The 18,525-nt window shown below is 40.8% G+C and overlaps 1 protein-coding gene across 3 annotated transcripts in view; it reads right to left on the reverse strand.

Moving 5' to 3' along the window:
* myo1b (myosin IB) overlaps positions 1-18,525 on the reverse strand; it is a 64,831-nt gene that overhangs the window by 5,157 nt on the left and 41,149 nt on the right. The window contains exons 9-25 of one of the 3 annotated variants that reach the window (XM_042425751.1): positions 17,650-17,753; positions 14,742-14,889; positions 13,749-13,867; positions 13,063-13,149; positions 12,853-12,918; positions 9,861-9,965; positions 7,922-7,984; positions 7,436-7,636; positions 6,884-7,110; positions 6,236-6,436; positions 5,212-5,305; positions 3,953-4,102; positions 3,744-3,812; positions 3,555-3,641; positions 3,044-3,130; positions 1,859-1,945; positions 920-1,006 (exon numbers count right to left, since the gene is read on the reverse strand). In XM_042425751.1, the coding sequence (XP_042281685.1) occupies positions 920-1,006; positions 1,859-1,945; positions 3,044-3,130; positions 3,555-3,641; positions 3,744-3,812; positions 3,953-4,102; positions 5,212-5,305; positions 6,236-6,436; positions 6,884-7,110; positions 7,436-7,636; positions 7,922-7,984; positions 9,861-9,965; positions 12,853-12,918; positions 13,063-13,149; positions 13,749-13,867; positions 14,742-14,889; positions 17,650-17,753 (1,982 nt within the window). The remainder of the gene's footprint in view (positions 1-919; positions 1,007-1,858; positions 1,946-3,043; positions 3,131-3,554; positions 3,642-3,743; positions 3,813-3,952; positions 4,103-5,211; positions 5,306-6,235; positions 6,437-6,883; positions 7,111-7,435; positions 7,637-7,921; positions 7,985-9,860; positions 9,966-12,852; positions 12,919-13,062; positions 13,150-13,748; positions 13,868-14,741; positions 14,890-17,649; positions 17,754-18,525) is intronic. The other 2 variants (XM_042425749.1, XM_042425750.1) reach the window with 2 other exon arrangements.

The following is an 18,525-nucleotide window of genomic DNA, read 5'->3' on the forward strand; positions in this document are numbered from 1 at the left end:
GATAAACAGGACAGAGTAAGATGTTAAGAAAAGAACAGATCGGAAACAGACAGACAGCCTCTGCCATGTCGGTCAGGGTGTTGGTTTATAACTGAAACCCTCAAAAACCAGTAAAAAGCGTCTGTCCCTAAATAATAAGTCATTTCATCTGAACTATGGAATTACAGGAGGATGTTTAGACTTAACTGTTTTACCGTATCCTCTAGTCAGAGTTTTCTAATGATAACTGTTAGAGAGTAACCAGGACATTGTTTCATGTGTGATTTTTCAGTGTTTTGAGCACTGACTGGTGGGAAGAAGTCTCAAAACCTCTGCAGAGAAAAACCACCAGGTTAAACTGAAAATGTTCTTTTGTTTTAAGAGATCAGAGTTATTGTGTTAAATACATTTCTCTGGGCCGTATTGGTGGCTCAGGGATAAATGTTCAAGGACAACAAGTCCTGCAAGTCCCACAAGAAAGTCACACGAAGGCGAGGGGATTAGGTTTTCCATATAGAAGCAAAACTAGGGGAAAAACTGTTGCAAGAAAAACAATACTTGACTCTGATGTAAATAAATCTACGTCTGTTCATGCTATATTAATCTTTGTAAAAGAATAGTTCAGTGTTGATTATGGACATTTTTTACTGTTTTGATGGTGGGAATATTTAGTCAGCGAGTTTCAACAAGAGTTGATGTAATAGATCAACTGATAAACACATGTAACAACTTGTTTCTCAATGTCTTTAACCTCTGGGACGTTTGTGTCGAAAGCTGCACACAGTTTGAAACAATGTCATTATGAATTAAGTGTGATCGCTATACAAGGCAGAGACTGGCTTTCTGAAGATAGATGATTGTGGAGGATGAGGAGGGTCAGGGGTGTTGAGTGGGTGGCAAGACGTGATGGTGATAGCTGCGCTGTGGGGCTGGTAGGTACCTTGAGTCCCTGCCAGTAGGCCCAAATCACAGCGACAGCATGCTTACGCCTGGCTTCTTCCTTCAGTCTCCTCAGCTCCCTGCGAGCCTGTTCAAGGGGGTGGGCGGGAGGAGACAAGGAGCGGGAAAAAATGAAGCAGGAGAAGATGAGAGGAAGAAGAGGGAGACATTCTTTTGCCTGAGGTGAGCAAACATCAAAAACACACATACACGCACACACACAACCACACACACACACACACGCACACGCCCACACCCACTGCACTCAAACCCTGTGTGACCATCAAGAGACTGTAAAAAGTACAGCTCTTCTATTCCCGCTTCCAGAAACGAACATGACACTGTGGGTCACATGAACATTTATCAGGGGAGTCTCTGTAAGGGAAACAGACTTGGAGCTTTTTAGTGGAACTTTGAGTGAAACAGGAGAAGAGCAAAAGTCACAACTCAGGCAGCAGAGGTCACCTCAAAGGATCCAAACAGTTCCATCTAAAAAGACAAACAGTACTGCAAGACGAAGAGAAAACATGCATTAACTACACAAATAGAAGGAAATCGTGCAGGGAGAGCAGGCAGCGTGCAGTGGAGAGGCATGGACCTTGGATGAAGAAGCTGAAAACACATTTAAAAACATGACCTGGAAGAGACTTGTCTGATGTGTGTGTGTGACTGTACCTTCAATGACATAGGACTGTAACTGCAATAACAACTGTTTTGCTTCTATTCGTAAGACTCCATCCAGGGGACGACAGTCTGAGTGTATGTGAAAGGGTGTCTGGTACTGCCTTGCATCATAAATGTAATGTTTAGAATGAGGTAAGCAGACTGATGGATATATGTTGAGGGTTTTTTGGGGGTGGGGATGGGAGGGGTGGGAGTGGGTGGGGGTCGATGGAGGCGGCAAGTCACGACAAGTCAAGTCAACAGGCTTCCCAAATACCTTGGTGCCCTGCCAGCCGGCCCAAATGACCGATACGGCATGTTTATTCCTCGCCTCCTCCTTCAGCTGACGCAGCTCCCTCCGAGCCTGATGAAAAGCGGTGGCAGTTGTGGAGGAGGTTAATTTCAATGGAAATCAAAAGTTAATTGTCCGCGGTGAGATACTGCGTAGGTGTAAAAAAGCGTTATGGAGGAAACATTGACGAAAGACAACAGAAGATGTCAAGAGATGGGACACCGTGTATTTAAACATCAACATGCCGGTTGAGTGCTGCTCATGTTTTCTGCCTCTGTATTTTGTTCATGTTTTTGACGGAAACTTTTATTTATTTGCTGGTTTGACAAGCTGGATTATTATTAAATTATTAAATATTATCTAGAGGTGTGTAAAAATGTTGACGAATAAGCAGCCTTGTTTACTAAGAGCAAAGTTCTCATACAACACTGAATAATCTTAAATGCCATCTATAATGAGTCTGAATTGATAGTTATCAGCGTTATGAGACCTTGAAATAAAATATTAATTTTTACAACAACAAAGGATATCTGAAATGATAATGTAGATGCTGATAAAATAATGGTATGTTATGCGTGCAGACGACAAGTCGAAGTAGCTGTAATTATACACATATGCTCGTTGCCATCATATTGTCATTATTCCATGCTTGTTCGTAAGAGCTTCTCTGTGTTTTGTTGTAGGCATATCAGTTTACTGAGAGTAAAGAATACAGTGAAAATGATCTGTGTGGTGGGCAACAAATTATAATAAACACATAATAAAAGAAAAACATATTAGATAGAAAACAAACTAAAGACAAAAAAAAAAAATTCAAAATATGTGAGCCATGTTAAAGGATCTCATTGTGGCTGCTTTACAGAGATAATTTCGGTTGCATATGCCTATGATGCCATGACTGAAAAACAAACTTAACAACCACAACATGTCAATCTGCAAACTTTCAAGACAATCCTGCATGCGCGGTTAACGGCTACAAAACAGAAAACAGAACAAAAACAACAATAAGGCACAATATTCAGGCTAGTGGATAACAGAAGGACCGGGATTGGGGTTAATTCAGAGGGGCAGCTACTCTATTAGGCACTTTCAATGAAATGGGATGGGATATGGTGAACAGGGATGACAAGACAGCTGGGACAGGGACACACTACAGCTGGGTTGAAATACCTTGGTTCCCTGCCAGTATGCCCAAATTACTGTCACGGCATGTTTATTCCGCGCTTCTTGTTTTAGACGTCTCAGTTCCATCCGAGCCTGGTGGGATGCGGGTGGGCGTTAGGAGTAAGACAGGTTGTGAGAAGGAAAAGGATCGAGAAAGGAAAGTGAAAAAGGAATGGGGCGGGGTAGAGAGAAAAAAAAAAGAAGAAGAAGAAGAAGTGGCAGTTGTGTGATCAGCAAAAAGAGGCAGGATTAAAGGAATACAGCAGAAAAAAAAACACCAAGCATAGAAAGATTTTTAGAAAGGAACATAATTTTTGTAATAAAGTGGAGCCATTAGCAGGAGCATTGCATGAGATGAAGATTTATGTAGGAAATACTGTTAAGTCTTCAAGAGTGGTCTTTTTTTTTTTTTTGCAACATGAATAAAAAAGCCTGGATCAAAGCCAGGCTGATGCTCTGTCGAGGTAGGCTCCTCGCTCTCTGATATCCCCCCCCCTGCACTTTAATGCATCAGTACCTGGGTGCCGTGCCAGTAGGCTGCGATGGTGGTTGCTGCCTCTTCACATCTCTTCTGATATTTCAGCTCTCTCAGGAGTTTGCGGGCCTGGTGGAAATATTTTAATGTTGTTTATGTCATGATTTCTGCATTGCTTCTTGCATCATTTTATTCTGAACAAAATGAATACACAGAGAGAGAAATGCGCACCTGCCATCCTCTGGTGTAGGACTGCACCACAGTGGTGGCGCTCTTGATCTTCTGGTATTTCTTTTGTTGCTGTGAGATGAAAAAAGGAGTAGATAAGATATTAACAACACTTAATGCATTTTGTTTGACTTCATATTTTATCAGTTATTTGTCTTTTCAATTCTTGCTAGGTGTGTATTTTTTTTGTTTTAATTCCACAAGAGCCTCACTGCGTATCGACGGTACCACGCTGCCACCACGATCTGACTCTTTTTCAGCAGCAAGAAGTGGCTGCGGCACTTCCAGCCGCGGTAGATCTTCTGAATGAGCGTGGCCAAGTCTTGTAGGCACTGCCTCCTCCTCTCCTCCAAGAAGAAGAGCTGCAGAGAAGACAAGAGAGAGAAGAAGACAACACCCTTACATACAGTGCAGAGGGGTTTCAAAAGACGGTTTTCTTCTGGGAAGTCTTTTTAACATCTGTAACACCATCATGGAGAAAGCAAAGTTTATCTTTATAGAATTTTTTTTTTTTTTAAATTTTATCATGGCAAATATTGATTCAGTGATATCAAGAACAAAGTCCAATCACCACAATCATCACATTTATTGCTCGGGCTTACGGCAAGACAATAAAAAATTACCTATTAACTTATCTTTATCAGGGGGTGTGAGTACACCATTTATTGTTCTGCTGTAAACTCATGCAATTGGTTCATCTGCTGGCATAGATTCCCGGGTCATTTGATATCACCGCTTGAAAATACATGTAGGATTTCTCAATGCCAGGTCGTCTAATCTTGTTTGCACATTAACCTGAATTTAATCAGCGTTGTGTCTAGATAAGCAGGAGATGCCACATTAGTTTAGGCAAGGTCTCATTATTCTTTGTTTTCTAATAAAGAATTTCTCAAAACCTTGATGACAATTAAACAAAAAGGTGTGGTTGCATTGGATTAACAGCCAAAACAAATATGGTCTGAGAATATGGATTAAAATCTGCTCTGTTTAGTGCTTTTGCAGCTGGCAGATACATTTAATGGAGATAAGTTGATCAGACAGAGAAAGCAATTAGAGGGGGGAAAAAAAAAATTCTCCCACTATGAGATCATGTTATTCCAAGCTTTGTTTGGTCTTCTGCAGGGTGGGGAGAAGGTCCACTCAAATGCTGCAGGCTTGAGGAGCCTACGAGCACGGAGTAAAGACGCTCATTTCCCATGTTAGATGGGATGGATAAGTGAAACCATGTGTTTTCAGAGTGGTGGTTGCATGCTAATTGCTCAAATGGGGGCTCGATGTACAGCCCACCCTGCTTTACAAACATCTTACTGTGAGAAAACAGGGCGGTTGAGCACACTGGATTCAACCTTTAAACATTCAAACACAGCTTGATCTACCAGATCAAGCGTTTAGTTGATACACAGCAGATGTCAAAACTGGAAGAACATAATTTTAGGGATATAAATTTTGTGTTTTACTGTGCGGTTCCTACCGTTCTTGGGTTCCTGATGAAGATCTTGGAGCGGCCGTAGGAGAACTCTTCAGTGGGGACCTGAAGGTCAGACATCAGCACCTCTACTCCTTCTCTGTGGGAAACCAGAGGAGTCAAAGAGGTCATTGAAAGCACCCTTCACATGTCAAGTGGTTATAAACAACACAAGCACAAATGTATAGAAGCGGTGATAAGAATTTGGACACGTAATGGGCACAAATGAACAAGGAGAGAACAGAGGAGAACAGCATGGATTACAAAGAGTTTAGGAAATGGACAAAAAAATGATAAAAAGAAGATAGCAAAATATCTACAGAAACATGTGGGAGGAGGGTATAAGGAAACCACACAAAGCACTGACGGATGGCTGAAAAGCACAAGATAGGAATCAGTGCTTTTACCAGCACAGTGGATGAAACATGCAAGTCTGGCTGATATGGAACGGAGGAGACAGATAAGGATGAAATGTCTCAACATGTTGTGGTTTGGAGGAAATTGTCAATGGTGAACAAGTGGTATGTGACAGAACTGCTACTAGATTCTAGGAGGAGGCTAAGAGGACTTTGATGTGTTGTGTGCATAGTGCTGAATATGTATATGAGATAATAAAGTTATAATCATCAAGGCGAACACTATGCTTAATAAAAGATATACAAGTTAGTCTGTTGGGTCAACTAGTCTTATATATAAATCTTGGTTTATCCAGGGAAAGTCTTCTGAGCTGTTTTCTAGTAACAACCTGCTTCACATTCACACAGGTCCTCACAATCACACCTGGGAGCTGACCGCTCCAGCTACAACCTATTAGCGCTGGTCACAGAGTCGGTCCATCAGGAGTAACTGGAAGTTCAGTGCCTCGGTTAAAGACACCTGGGAGTGTGCTTAGTTTCCAGTGTCACTATTTTCTCACCAAAAACCTCGGCAGGATTTGTTCTGGCGACCTTCCAGTGACGGGGCCCCCCCCCACTCTGCTCCCCTCACCTGCCTCATAACTTAACTGCTTCGGAGTAAATATAACAATTACCTGGCAGGCCCTCTCCAATGGGGCCAGGTCTTTTTGCAGAGCATTTTGTAGCGCTCCAGGCAGGGCTCGTAGGCCTGGCGGAAGGCGTACCCTGCTCTCCTCACACGGACGTTCTCCATCAGGCCCAGGTAGCGCACCTGATGGCGGACCAGAGACTCGGTGAAGATGTGGGATGCCTTCTTGTCGTTGGGCTTGATGCACCTGGGCGACAAGACGAGAGGTTAGACTGTTGTAATGATCTGATAACATCCTTTTATTTAAAAATCAGATATTGTTTTTCCAGCTTATTCAAGATTGACATCATATATGTCTTGAATCTTTAATCAGAAGCACTTTAAAGACTTATTATGTCACAGTGTGGTTGTGCCATAGCTGATGTCAATAATACTAAGGTGAAAAAGACTGTTTGGGGGGAATTATACCTTGTTTTCTACTCATCAAATGGTAGAATGGGGGTTTAAAATGGTACTGGATATCAGTAATTATTGCATGGGAAGTTTGTGTCATTTTCCATTAAAGCACTATTTTTGGGGCCAACATTTTGAAACAATAACAGAAAATTTCTCTCTCTCTCACACACACACAAAACATACTCATAATATCCTAGACTGACACAATAATAACTGATACACTCTCTGTATAAATTACCGGATGTAGTTCGGGTTCTTGGTCTGCAGGTTCCTCATCAGCGTCCCCACGGATGCTTTGAACTGGAATCCAGCAGTTGGTGGTCTCTTCAGGTTCACTTTGCCTGGGTTGCCTTCAGGGAACAGCTGTTTGATGAGGCTGTGGTTGGCCTTGTACATGGCTTGTGACAGGTCCCGGTATAACAGGTCGTTGTTCTTATCTACAAAGCCCTCGGCACGGTACAGCACCTTGATACAGACAGAAGAATGAAAAACACTAAATTACTAAAATGAATTTTCTTTTTATTAATTCATGAAAAGAGGAACAACTGAACAAAAAATTTTAATTATGCATACTGACTGCACACTAAGCATTACACCTTTCTCCATTTGTTTTGTGATCCTTCACAGTTCACTGATGCCCATTTCTGCATCATGGATAATACCATCATAACATGACTCTAATCTCTTCAGTGTTTTTTTGCATTCTCTTAACAACTGTGTATACATTAACAACTATATAGCATTTCATCTGAAAAGTCTTCATCATTTGCTGTAGACTCCTGTCCGGTACCTTGCCAGCGTAGTGCTGGATGCGGAAGCAATTGTGTGGCAGGCTGTGGTCGGTGAGGAACTTTGAATTCTTGCTGAGGCGGCTCTCGAAGTGCTGGTGCTCAGCACAGATGGTGTTCAGTTTGTCCAGGAAGGTCTCATCAGTGACTGTCCCAGGCCTCAGGCACTCCTCGTCTAACATGGCCAAGATGCCGTTTTGGTTCTGGGCAAAGAAATGTGCACAGACATGAAAGTGGTTTAAATTCACAGTAATAAACTGTTTGATACTGCACTATAAATGTAACAGTATTACTTTTTGAAATTGGCTTTTGACCACTGAAAAACACTTTTATTAAAAGTGCTACGAAAGCCTTTTTGACCTGGGTCAAAATGCTGGAATAATCATGCTTCTGTTGATGATTACTTTCAATTTACAAGGCCAGACTCAAAATGCGGATTTATGCTGAGTTGGTTTGTGTGGTTTCTCGGGACTGAGAAACTGACTTACATTCTCAATGAGGTCACAGATAACAGCATTGTTGAAATATTCAATGTTGGTCCATTCGATGCCCTGTAACAAAAGAAATTAAGGTCAAAAGATACAATGGCTTTTCTATCTGGAGCCAAAAAGAAATATTTTCCACGTCAGCAAGACCCACGCAGGAGTGAGTGTGTGATGAGATAATCTTGAACGTCCCTGTGTGTCAACACAACACTGAGCACCTGGTCGCGTATCTAAGGAAAGAAAGTTACTTAATTAAAGATTGATCTCATCATTAACTCTGTAAGTACTGTAGACTACGCAGCAGTGCTCCACAGACAGCTCTGAACAGTTTATAAGCCAGAACTAACAGTACTGGATGTACCACAACACCACATGATGGCAAAATATATGGTATGACCACCTTCCAACCTTTTGAAGTTAGTCTGAAGAAACCACAAATGATGTCCATCATTTAGACAACCAGAGTTGTTAAACAGCTCATTTTCACGGGTGCATTTTCTGTTCCTATAGCTTGGGAAATTTGTCATTTGAACCCAACAATGCTTCATACAGAAAAAAAAAAAAGTTATTTACATTGCATTAACAAGCCACGCTCCACGTTAATAATGATAAAGAATCAGAGCTGGACGTTTATTCCACTGGTGATTGCTTCGCCAAATAATGCAGCCATCAAAACATCTACAGCACGTTCCGAATGAGCGACCAAAGTGGCTTTTAGCAAGTCTGTCTGGCATGGGGACAAAGGAAGATGTTGTTTTGTCCACAGCCTGACTTTGAAAACGGAAAACAAATGGTGTGTCTGGCCGGCTAGATAGTGGCTGTGAATTTATCTCCGATGTGTTTCTCCCTCTTAACTAAATCCTAATGAGTTTTGCATTGTTATAAGTTGAGGTTACACCGAGTCTAGACAAACAGCACTGACCTGACACATTCATACAAATTGACACATTTTTTCTAATTCTTTTAAATGAGTGGAGGAAAAACAAAAAAAAAAAAAACAGTTCTATGGTTAGCCGTATTTGTCTCTGCTGTGCTGGGTCGATGTTATATTCTCTCTCCTGCTGCGTCTCCATCTCAGTTTTACTCGTGTCTGTCTCTGAGTGAGGAGAGAACATAAAGCTTTTCTGAAGAGGAAAACATTTTCCATCCAGCCCTTTAAAAAAAAAAAAGGCCACTGCTCCTTGAAAAAAAAAAACCCCACATTGTCGACCTTTAATTCACAGCTCCTAAAGGGTTGGGAACATAGCTTCAGTTGATGTAAGTAATGTGACAGATATTTTGAAGGGGGGAGGGAAGCAGGGAAGGTGTGGCTTAAACTGATGGGTGATCAGCCAAATTCCTGATTGGTGGACCTCCCCTCCTTTCTCCAGGCCTCTGTGGTATTTTCCCATGCAATATACTGGACAGAGGCCAGAAGCGGAATATCATTGGTGGTGGTGTCAGTAGGGAAGGGGTGTGGGGGTCACCGCTGCAGCACTCATACGCATAGAGCTTTAAAAACAAACAGAGCTTAAAGGCCCACAACGGGGAGTGTTTACTCTTGCTCAAGTGAGGGATCACTTCCGTCGCAGACGATCCACAGAGGGAGACGGGGAGAGAGAATAAACTGCGTGTGGCAGAAGATGGGGATGGGATATGAAGACATATATGAATTAGAAATGTGTTTGGGTCGAGGTCAAGAATGCAAATTTAAGCCAAAATAGCATAAGGAGGTTAAACAGATGAGTGACACGACCAGGTTGAGATCACGCTGCGGGGCCTGCAACGATGAACTGTCAACTGAACAAATTGAGTGCTGACATGTTGAAGGATGTAAATGTACAGTTGCAGGTGACAGAGTGATACCAGGGCTACAGGCTGGGCTTGACGGGCAATTTATCCAAGTGTGCACTGCCCTGTCTACTCTGTTCTATGTGTGAATGTTGAGTACACAAAAACTTACCTCTCGGACATATTCCTCCTGCTCCTCGCGCAGGGTCAGCTCGATGAAGATCTGCTGCAGCTTCTCGTTGCAGTAGTTGATGATGAACTGCTCGAAGCTGTTGTCCTGCGGGAGCAGCGGCGGGAGGAAAAAACGTATTAGTTTCAGCTAGTGTTAATCGATAGGCTGAGTCCGGATGTGCCTGAACTCAGTGTTATGTTATTGGATGAAATGGAAACTAGAATCTGTTACATTTCTGAGCTTGGTTCTTGTCATTTCTACTGTAATTCACAATTTACAATTACAAAATGCACCCTAAAGGTTGTCTTAAATCTTAAATGTTAGGGGTTGTTTTTTTTCCTGCACCATTTTCTCATTTCTCTTAGCTGACTGAAGCTTTCATAAAACTTTTTCACATCTTTGTCCAACTTGCTGTTTATTAAAGAGGTCAGTTGTTTGTGTGCAGCGGTCCAGTGAGGACAGCTTGTGTTTACAGATGTGAAAACATACTTGCTAGACCGTCTTCGGTCCAGCGGTCAATCCAGATTTTGTATCAGCTCTGGAGCGGGGATGACATTTTTCCTACATCCTCAATGATTCTAACTCTCATGGAAACATTTGCAAACTCTAATGCATGGCCAGTTTTAATTAGAATTTTAATTAGTCTGGCACAGCTTCTGACGTTACATTCTGTTAGAACAAAAAGTCTCAATACGGTGGATTCTTGATGGCATATAATATCAGTAATAATCCAGTTTGAAAAAACTGTAACCTGCAGCTCTTCTTCTTACACTTGACGATTTGCTGCCTCATCACTTTGACAACCATTACTGAACACACGTTTAATCAATCTGACAACTGATAGCAGTAAATCTTGCTGATGTACGCTGATGAACTTTTATGATAAACCTTTATCAGGGAAAAAAGTTCCTGTAAACGGTCATACAACATCGTTAAACATTGATGGAGTGTTAACCATTTGAAAACCTTTTACTCCCAACGTTACACAATTAATATTGTTGTCAATTATGACCCGTTGACGAGAGAGTCATGCTTCCTGGGAGATCTTATCGTGTGCGGGGTTAGGTTAGCATTTATTTGCTAAAAGACACTAAGGCGGTTAGAATAGCGTGTTAAGTCCAAGAGCTTGTAGAGTGAAGGACACGGCGAGTTTTTTCAGTGATCAGGAAATGGGATCGCCACAAGGAGATCGGTTATTCCTTTTAAGACTCATTTCCTTTAACTGAGAAACCACAGTCGCCTTCACCCCTAATAAACACACACAAACACACACACACTCAATAGCATATAGATACATGTGTATACCCAAGTGGCAGCAGACAGCAGGCTGAAATATGACCTTGTGCTGTTTTATGACCAACGGTTTACAGCAGCTTAAGGAAGTAATCATCTTAAAACTACATTTGAAGACAATGGGATCATTTCTCATAAGTGTGTATTCCCTTGTCACAGGGTAGGGGAAAGTCCCTCGACTTAATATTTTGCTTTTCTAATTTAACCTCAAAAACATTTCCGGGAGAAAAAATGTTGGAGCAAAGACTGATTAAATGCCATACTTAAGAAGGAGCACTGGCCCTAAATGATTTTATAAATACAAAAATTTGTCTTATCTCAATTGATGCTACATATTTTATGTCTATTATTATGGAAAACATATACAATAAATATACTAATCATGATGATTGAGTTGATGAGTTGATTTCTGTGCTGCTCTCAGTGTAGTATTAGTGTTTGACAACCAAAACATCGGTCTAATATGTATCTATTCAATACAGCTGCAATACACTCTGTTGCCAGTTTATTAGGTATACGCACAGTAGCAAAAACTAATGAAGTCTAATGCAACAGCCCTACAATAAATCCTTCAAATTTACATCAGGTGGACAAACATTAGAAACACCTCTCAGTATAATACAACATATTTAAGCCTCTAGAATGACCACACAGTTCAATCAACATCTCCTAAAACTGTTTCAACAGAAGCTGAGCAGTATAACCTTTAGATTTATTGTGGGGGCTGTTGTATCAGATCGCATTAGTTTTAGCCATGTGTATGCCCTGATTCAAATGATGCAAAGGCGTCTTTAGCGTGTTTTCAGCCGTGTGGCTTTGCTGCGCACCAGGAGCACCCCCTGAATTGTCTTTAAAAAAAGAGGAGCTGAATTAAGATCACAGCATGCACACTGGCACAGCAAAACAGGCTGGTGCAGGTGTTACTTACTCCATCCTGGTGACCAAGACACAACACAACAGTCAGAGGAGAGGAAGGACTTGAGAGTGAGTGGAGTGAACAAGCAGGGATATGAGAAAGACATGAACATATGGGGGTGGAGAGGGGGCTGAAGGCATCAAGCAATAGGACAAGAAACATTTATTCCATCCCCATTTAGTCTGTACAGTGCACTCAAACTCTCTGACATGTGTTTGCATGCACATGCTCATTTACATGCACCTGAACCAAACAACACTTGATACTCAAATGGCTGGTGCTGCATCAGTTGCTATGTATTGAACATAATGGTCAGATTAAAAAAAATATAAAAAAATATCAAAATATTGGTCCACTTGACTGTTTTTGTGTTTTGTTTACTTTCTATGTGGTTGGCAACATTACTAAGGTATCCACTATGTACTGTTTACTATGCAATGTCTTTGATATTGTGTCCATAACATGTTTATGATGTCTATGATAAGTGTGTATTCATAAGTGCCTTGATGCTCTGTCCGTTTTTCCCACTGTGAAATGCTGATTTTAGTGTCGGAATCACCTCGCCACAAAAAATGATTTCACTCCTGGGAGCAATAAAGCTGAACTAATCTGATCTGAATATGGTTTTATCAGCTCTCAGTTCTTGTTGATAAGCTCCTCACAGGTACGCCGACGCACATGCAAACAGCCTGGGGAAAATTCCTTTTAAAAATGTGATAAAAAAAAATGTTTGGTGGTCAGATTGTGGCTTAATCGAGGTTTGATCTGGCCATTTTTTCTTACCTCAAATATCTCAAAGCCATAGATGTCCAGCACACCCATGACCTTGTGGCGAGTTTTAGCTTGTGCCTGCAGAGAGACGATATTGTCAGTGTTAGAAATAGAGGAGGATAGTGGTGTACTACCACTTCAATATGTCATGAAAAAAAAGGAAAAATAACAGAATAATTAATTAAATCAAATGAAATAACTGAAATTCTGCACATCACTTACTTTTATGCTTTCATTGATCCTTGTAACTAGCCAGCTAAAGAGACGACTGTAGAGATTTTTGGCAAGGGCATCTCGGGCGTAGTAGGCCTGTATGTAAACACACAATAATCCTGATGAAGTGAAAATGCAGCAACAAAGAGAAAATGCATCAATTCATTTTTACTAACTAAAAGTGTGTATTTCTTCTTTGCAGACCTAATATAACAGGGCTGATAACAGGAAGTTATCTCTTGAATTTCCAGCAAGTCAATCATTTAGGAAATACAAAAAAAAAATAACCTTGATAAACACAAACACAGTGAAGATTAAAGGGCAACACCAACTGCATGGTAACATTATTCTGGAGGTCAGGGTGATTCTCTGAACCATTTCTTCTTCTGCTTTTGGACATAGGGCCCATGTTTACAGCCTCCACATTATATGAACACTTCTTAACAGTCTGAGTGAACTCACTAACCTCTAAAATATGACCTACATTTGAATTTCCAGAAGGAACACTGCTCATCTATAATGGAGGGGTTTTCGTAAAATTGACATGGATGAGAGTCGGCAGCCGGCGGAGGAAGTCAGGGGGAAGAAATTGCCCTTTTTATGCACTGTGTGTGTCTGTGTGTGTGTGTGTGCATTAATGTCAACAAGGAGCAGGAAATGCAAGAAATGCATATAACTGTAACTATCCCTCTGACCTGGGCCACGTTCAGGGTAGTGGACACTTTCTCCAACTTGGCCTCTACTGTGCGGTAGCTGAACGCCCTTTCCAGCACTGACTGTTCGATGCCCAGCAGCTCACACATCTCCTTCAGATCTGCAAAAAAAAAAAAAAAATCACACACAAAAAAAAAACACTGACAATGAACTATTTCTGCTTGTGATCCATGTTGTTATTCTATATTCTATTTTGAATTTAAACTTTAACTTTGTGAGCAACCTGTTTATCAGGTTTATTTATTCTGTCCTCCTTTATGTTAAAGCTTATGCTCAGATATGTTTTTGCAGATATCACTACTTGTATACTCCACTGAAATTTGCTCCTTTGTTCTAATGGAACATTTTATCAATGGTTGCAGTTTAAAACCTCCTGTAATAATATGCTAAATACACACAAACATAAAACCATCTCAATTTATGCTCATCTTCTTAGCAAGAAACATGCTGCAACATGATCTCAACAAGACGGTCTTTGAGTCATATGAAAAAAAAAAACAAAAAAACAAAAACACAAATGTGTTTTCTCTGCAAAACTGTCAGTAAGGACAGTGAAACTGGATCATTCCACTGTCCTGGAGGAAAATATGTAAATGCAATATTTGCCTAAAGAGAACAGCTGTGGGAGTGATAAACACAGCTCTTGTCACGCAAATCATAAAACACAAATATTTGGTGAGCAGGACTGCAGAGGAGAGTGAAGCAGCCAATAGGGGGCAGTGGCTCAACATCAGGTCAACTGGGCCTGTGGGCCAAAAGGATTTTGTGTACAATTCACAATAAAGCATCATAATAATAACACTATAATGAAAAAATTAATACAATTATAAAGCTCTCCTAATTTATCTTTTCATACCTAATTATCCAGACAGCTCAGTTCTTGACTACCATGCTGCTGAATCATTTCATTCAGGGAGGAAATTAGTTGTAAAAAGGGACTCTTTTGCTTCTTGTTTGCTGTCTGTCAAACCCACCGTTTTTGTCTTTGACGCGGCTCTCGTCGGTGCCGTTGCAGCGCGACTCCGGCTTGAACTCGATGTTGCCGAGCTTCAGCACAGCGGCCACCAGCTCCAGCACCGACTGCACCTCGTCCTCCATGAAGCCCACGATCTGCATGGCATTCTGGGAGGGCAAAAAAAAAAAAAATGGAATGAGTGAGTCACTGATCAGCTGTTGAATCCTAAAGGAAAACATGGGCACAACGGGAACTAAGCTATAAACGCACTGTGATGGTGTCTATGCAAACACAACGGTTTAATATGACTGAAACATTATCATTGCAACCTGACGGCGCTGTCACTGGTGTTGTCATGGTAATCAGGTGACAAATGAGGATATACATGTTCAACACAAACGTCTTTTGCAGGCATAAATCCCATCTTATCAAAGACATCACTGTCTAAAGTTGTATTTGTAAAAGATTGAATAAGACAGAGCTGCAGCAGTCAATTAAATGTGTCAACCAGATCTCTGTGTCTTAATTTTAACCTTTAATTCTCCAGAGCAGTCTCTTAACACCGCATCTCTTTACTGAGAGACCCCAGAACATTTAATATACATAACATATAAAAAAAAAAAGAGCAAAGAAAAAGGAAATGCAAAAACATAACACATATAAGCTCAATCTATTCATAAAAAAACACTACATTTGCACAAAGTAATAAATAAACTGTTTTGAAGTGAATCCCAGTTTATCACACTGGTGCCAAATATGAAACAAGTCCCTTCACAGAGCTGACAAAACAGACAATGAACTCAAGTGCTTGAGATGATTGTGTTATAAAAACCCACAACCACAATCTAGTTTGCTGTGGTACTCCACTCCAAATTCTATTGTTGTGACAACATGTATCTAAAAGTTTAAATGTTTTAAGGGGGGGGGGAAGAATGTGTGGCCATGTTTGGCAGTAAGAGAGAAGGCCATGTGGAGGAACTCATTGTTTAGTGAGAATGTCCGCATGTGTTTCCGCTGGTGAAATACAGCTGTACGGGGAATACTGTAAAAAAAAAAAAAAAACACCCAACAGGAGAGGGGATGAGAAGCAGGATGTGGTGAAACGCGGGGAAACGAGAACAGTAGAACGTAACACAGACTGCAAAAGGCTTCTACGGTAGCTTGAGTGGAGCATGCTGGAGCAGGGACTGATAACAATAGAGGTCGGGGTAGAAGGGGTCTCTTATAGACACAACATCCTTTGTCTCGTCATCGGTAAAGACGAGGAGGAGTGGCGCTGCTCATGCGGACGAGAGATCCCGCATGTGTAACTTTATTCAAATACAAATAGGAAGCAGGTGAGGGTGTTTTTTTTGTGGTGGATTTCCCCAACAAAGCTCTGCTGCCCCTGCGCTGTTGTTTTGATATTGTATTAAATGGTGCGCATGAAATTTCCCTTGTTTAATCAATACAAACCTGAAGTTCAGGTTTTAAGTTCACTTTCGATTACAGATTCAGTTCAAAGTTCAAAGCGTTTTGCAACAGGTGGGAGGAGAGTTTTCACAATTTTACAATCTACACTTTAGTTAGTTTGTTATGTTCGGGAGATAAGGAGTATTCAGACCGCCTCTAACCTCTGTGCAGCGTATTGATTAACTCAGAATTATGCAACAAAAGACAATCGGTGCTGAATGGTAGTGGGGCGAGACGGCGCTTGTGTGATGAGTGAGTCATTTGCGTGCGAGTCGGTTGGTGGTTTAAAAAAAAAAACAAAACATTATCAGCACTTTTTTGATAAAGTGAGACCATCTCTATCAGGTCTCAGGTCTCAGGTTTCAAGTGGGATACTTTAAGTTTTAGGTTGTGCTTATGAGAACTGTTGGGTTTAAGTCTTATTATGGCTAAAGTTTAACATCATTAAAAGTATAATATTATAATATTCAGGTGCTAAAATGCTCATTGATGTGTTTTTCTTGCTGTGATTGATCACTCCTCCTGTTCATACTGGTCATTAAGACATCCCTTCATAATGCACTGTCAATGTTAAGTGATGGGGGACAAAATCCACAGTCCTCCTTCTGTGTAAAACTATTTAAAAATTTGTTTGAAGCTAATATGAAGCTTCAGCTGTCCAGATTTGTCAAATCAAGTCATCGTCTTTCACAGTTACTTTCTGTACTCTTTTTAGTGCCAAATTCCTTCTGTTTGTTACTATTCTTCCACTGCAGCTGAACAGGAAAACACTGTCTGTCCGGCCACAAATAGGGATTTTTTTTTTTTTTTTACTAAAAATACTGTAACTCAGACTGCTGAAGCCTCATATTATCTTCATATAAACCTTTAAAGACATATTTACTCAAAACAAGGACTGTGGATTTCGTCTCCCATCACATTTTTAGTACATGTGGAAGAGATCTTCTAATGGTCAGTATGAACAGAAGGAACGATTACAGCGAGCAAAACCTGTTTCACTGTTCATATGGGCACTGGACTGTTGTTTTAAGACGGACTTGACAAATTGTGAACGTATCCTTAAAGAAAAACATGTATGGGAACCTGCTGGCTAGATTTAAGACTAGAGGGGGTTGTTTCTTTGCTGTCGGGGCACCTTAACTCTTTAATGATCTGCCTGAGGAGCTCAGATTCACCAAATCAAAACTTCTTTTAAGTCATTTCTTAAAACAAATTTGATTTTTTTCTTTTATGCGTGACATCTTATTATGTTTTATACTCTGCACTTTAGATTGTTTATCTCATGTTTATCTAAAGAACTTTGTAACATACTGGTTTTACTGGTGTCTGCCTTTTGATTTTATCAGTAACTCTGTTTTTATTGTTTGCCGTCTGTGTACGGCGCTTTTGTAACATTGGCTTTTGAAAGGTGTTATACAAATAAACTTTACCATTATAAGCTTTATAATGCATAAGCACATGCAGCTAGTACTCACTCTGACTGTCCTGAAGTTGGCTGCATCATCCAGCCCGTTGACTACAGCTGAGTCCAGGCTCAGGTAGTTGTACTTGCTGAAATCCCGGTCCAGCTTCAGCTTCCCTGTCACACACAAACCATGTGGTTACCATTTAAAAACTACAATTGGTCAAGCGGCATGGCTGAGGGCGATTATTTACATTAAATGCAAGGGTGAGCAGGAAAGGTAATGCGTTTACAGACCTACACACTCACAGCTGGGAGGTGCCTGATAAAAACCACAATATTGTAATGATGTAATCTGCTTCTTTAAAGTACCTTCTAAAAAAAAAAAAAAAAAAAGCACTTCATGGCGCAAAGATTCAAATGGGTGATACCCTGGAACTAATTTATCTAACCCCCAGGCCATTGTCACTTCAAACATAATTTCTACACAGTATATGCACTCACTGGGTTACTGCTGTGAACATTATTCTGGAAGATCAAATAGCCCTCTTAAAAGCCCTCTATGTAGTAGCAAAGAAATCCATTCCTCTCGTGGGTGCATGTGTCGAATTTCATTAGCGGCTGCATTAACTACAGCTGAATCAAGCCCCTCTGATGTGTGTACTCTGGAGTGAATGACCATTACATTGTTCTCCTGTGTTCAGGACATAAAACAATGCCCTCTGTCCGCAGAAAAGTAAATAGAGGGAACAGGTTTCACGGCCAGTCTTTGTTCTCTGCGGTGTTTGTTAAGCAGGAAGAGTGGGCCCTTAATGCATCAGCAATGTGTTTTTTACCCCAGCTGCATAGGTTACTTCTTTACACAAAGACTGGCGTGTTGTTGGCTTCAGATTACAGTTAGGTGGATAGAAATGAAATGAATAAATCCAAAACCCAGAAATAAGGTGAC

Source organism: Thunnus maccoyii, chromosome 11, assembly GCF_910596095.1.
Source record: "Thunnus maccoyii chromosome 11, fThuMac1.1, whole genome shotgun sequence".
Taxonomy (NCBI): Eukaryota; Metazoa; Chordata; class Actinopteri; order Scombriformes; family Scombridae; genus Thunnus; species Thunnus maccoyii.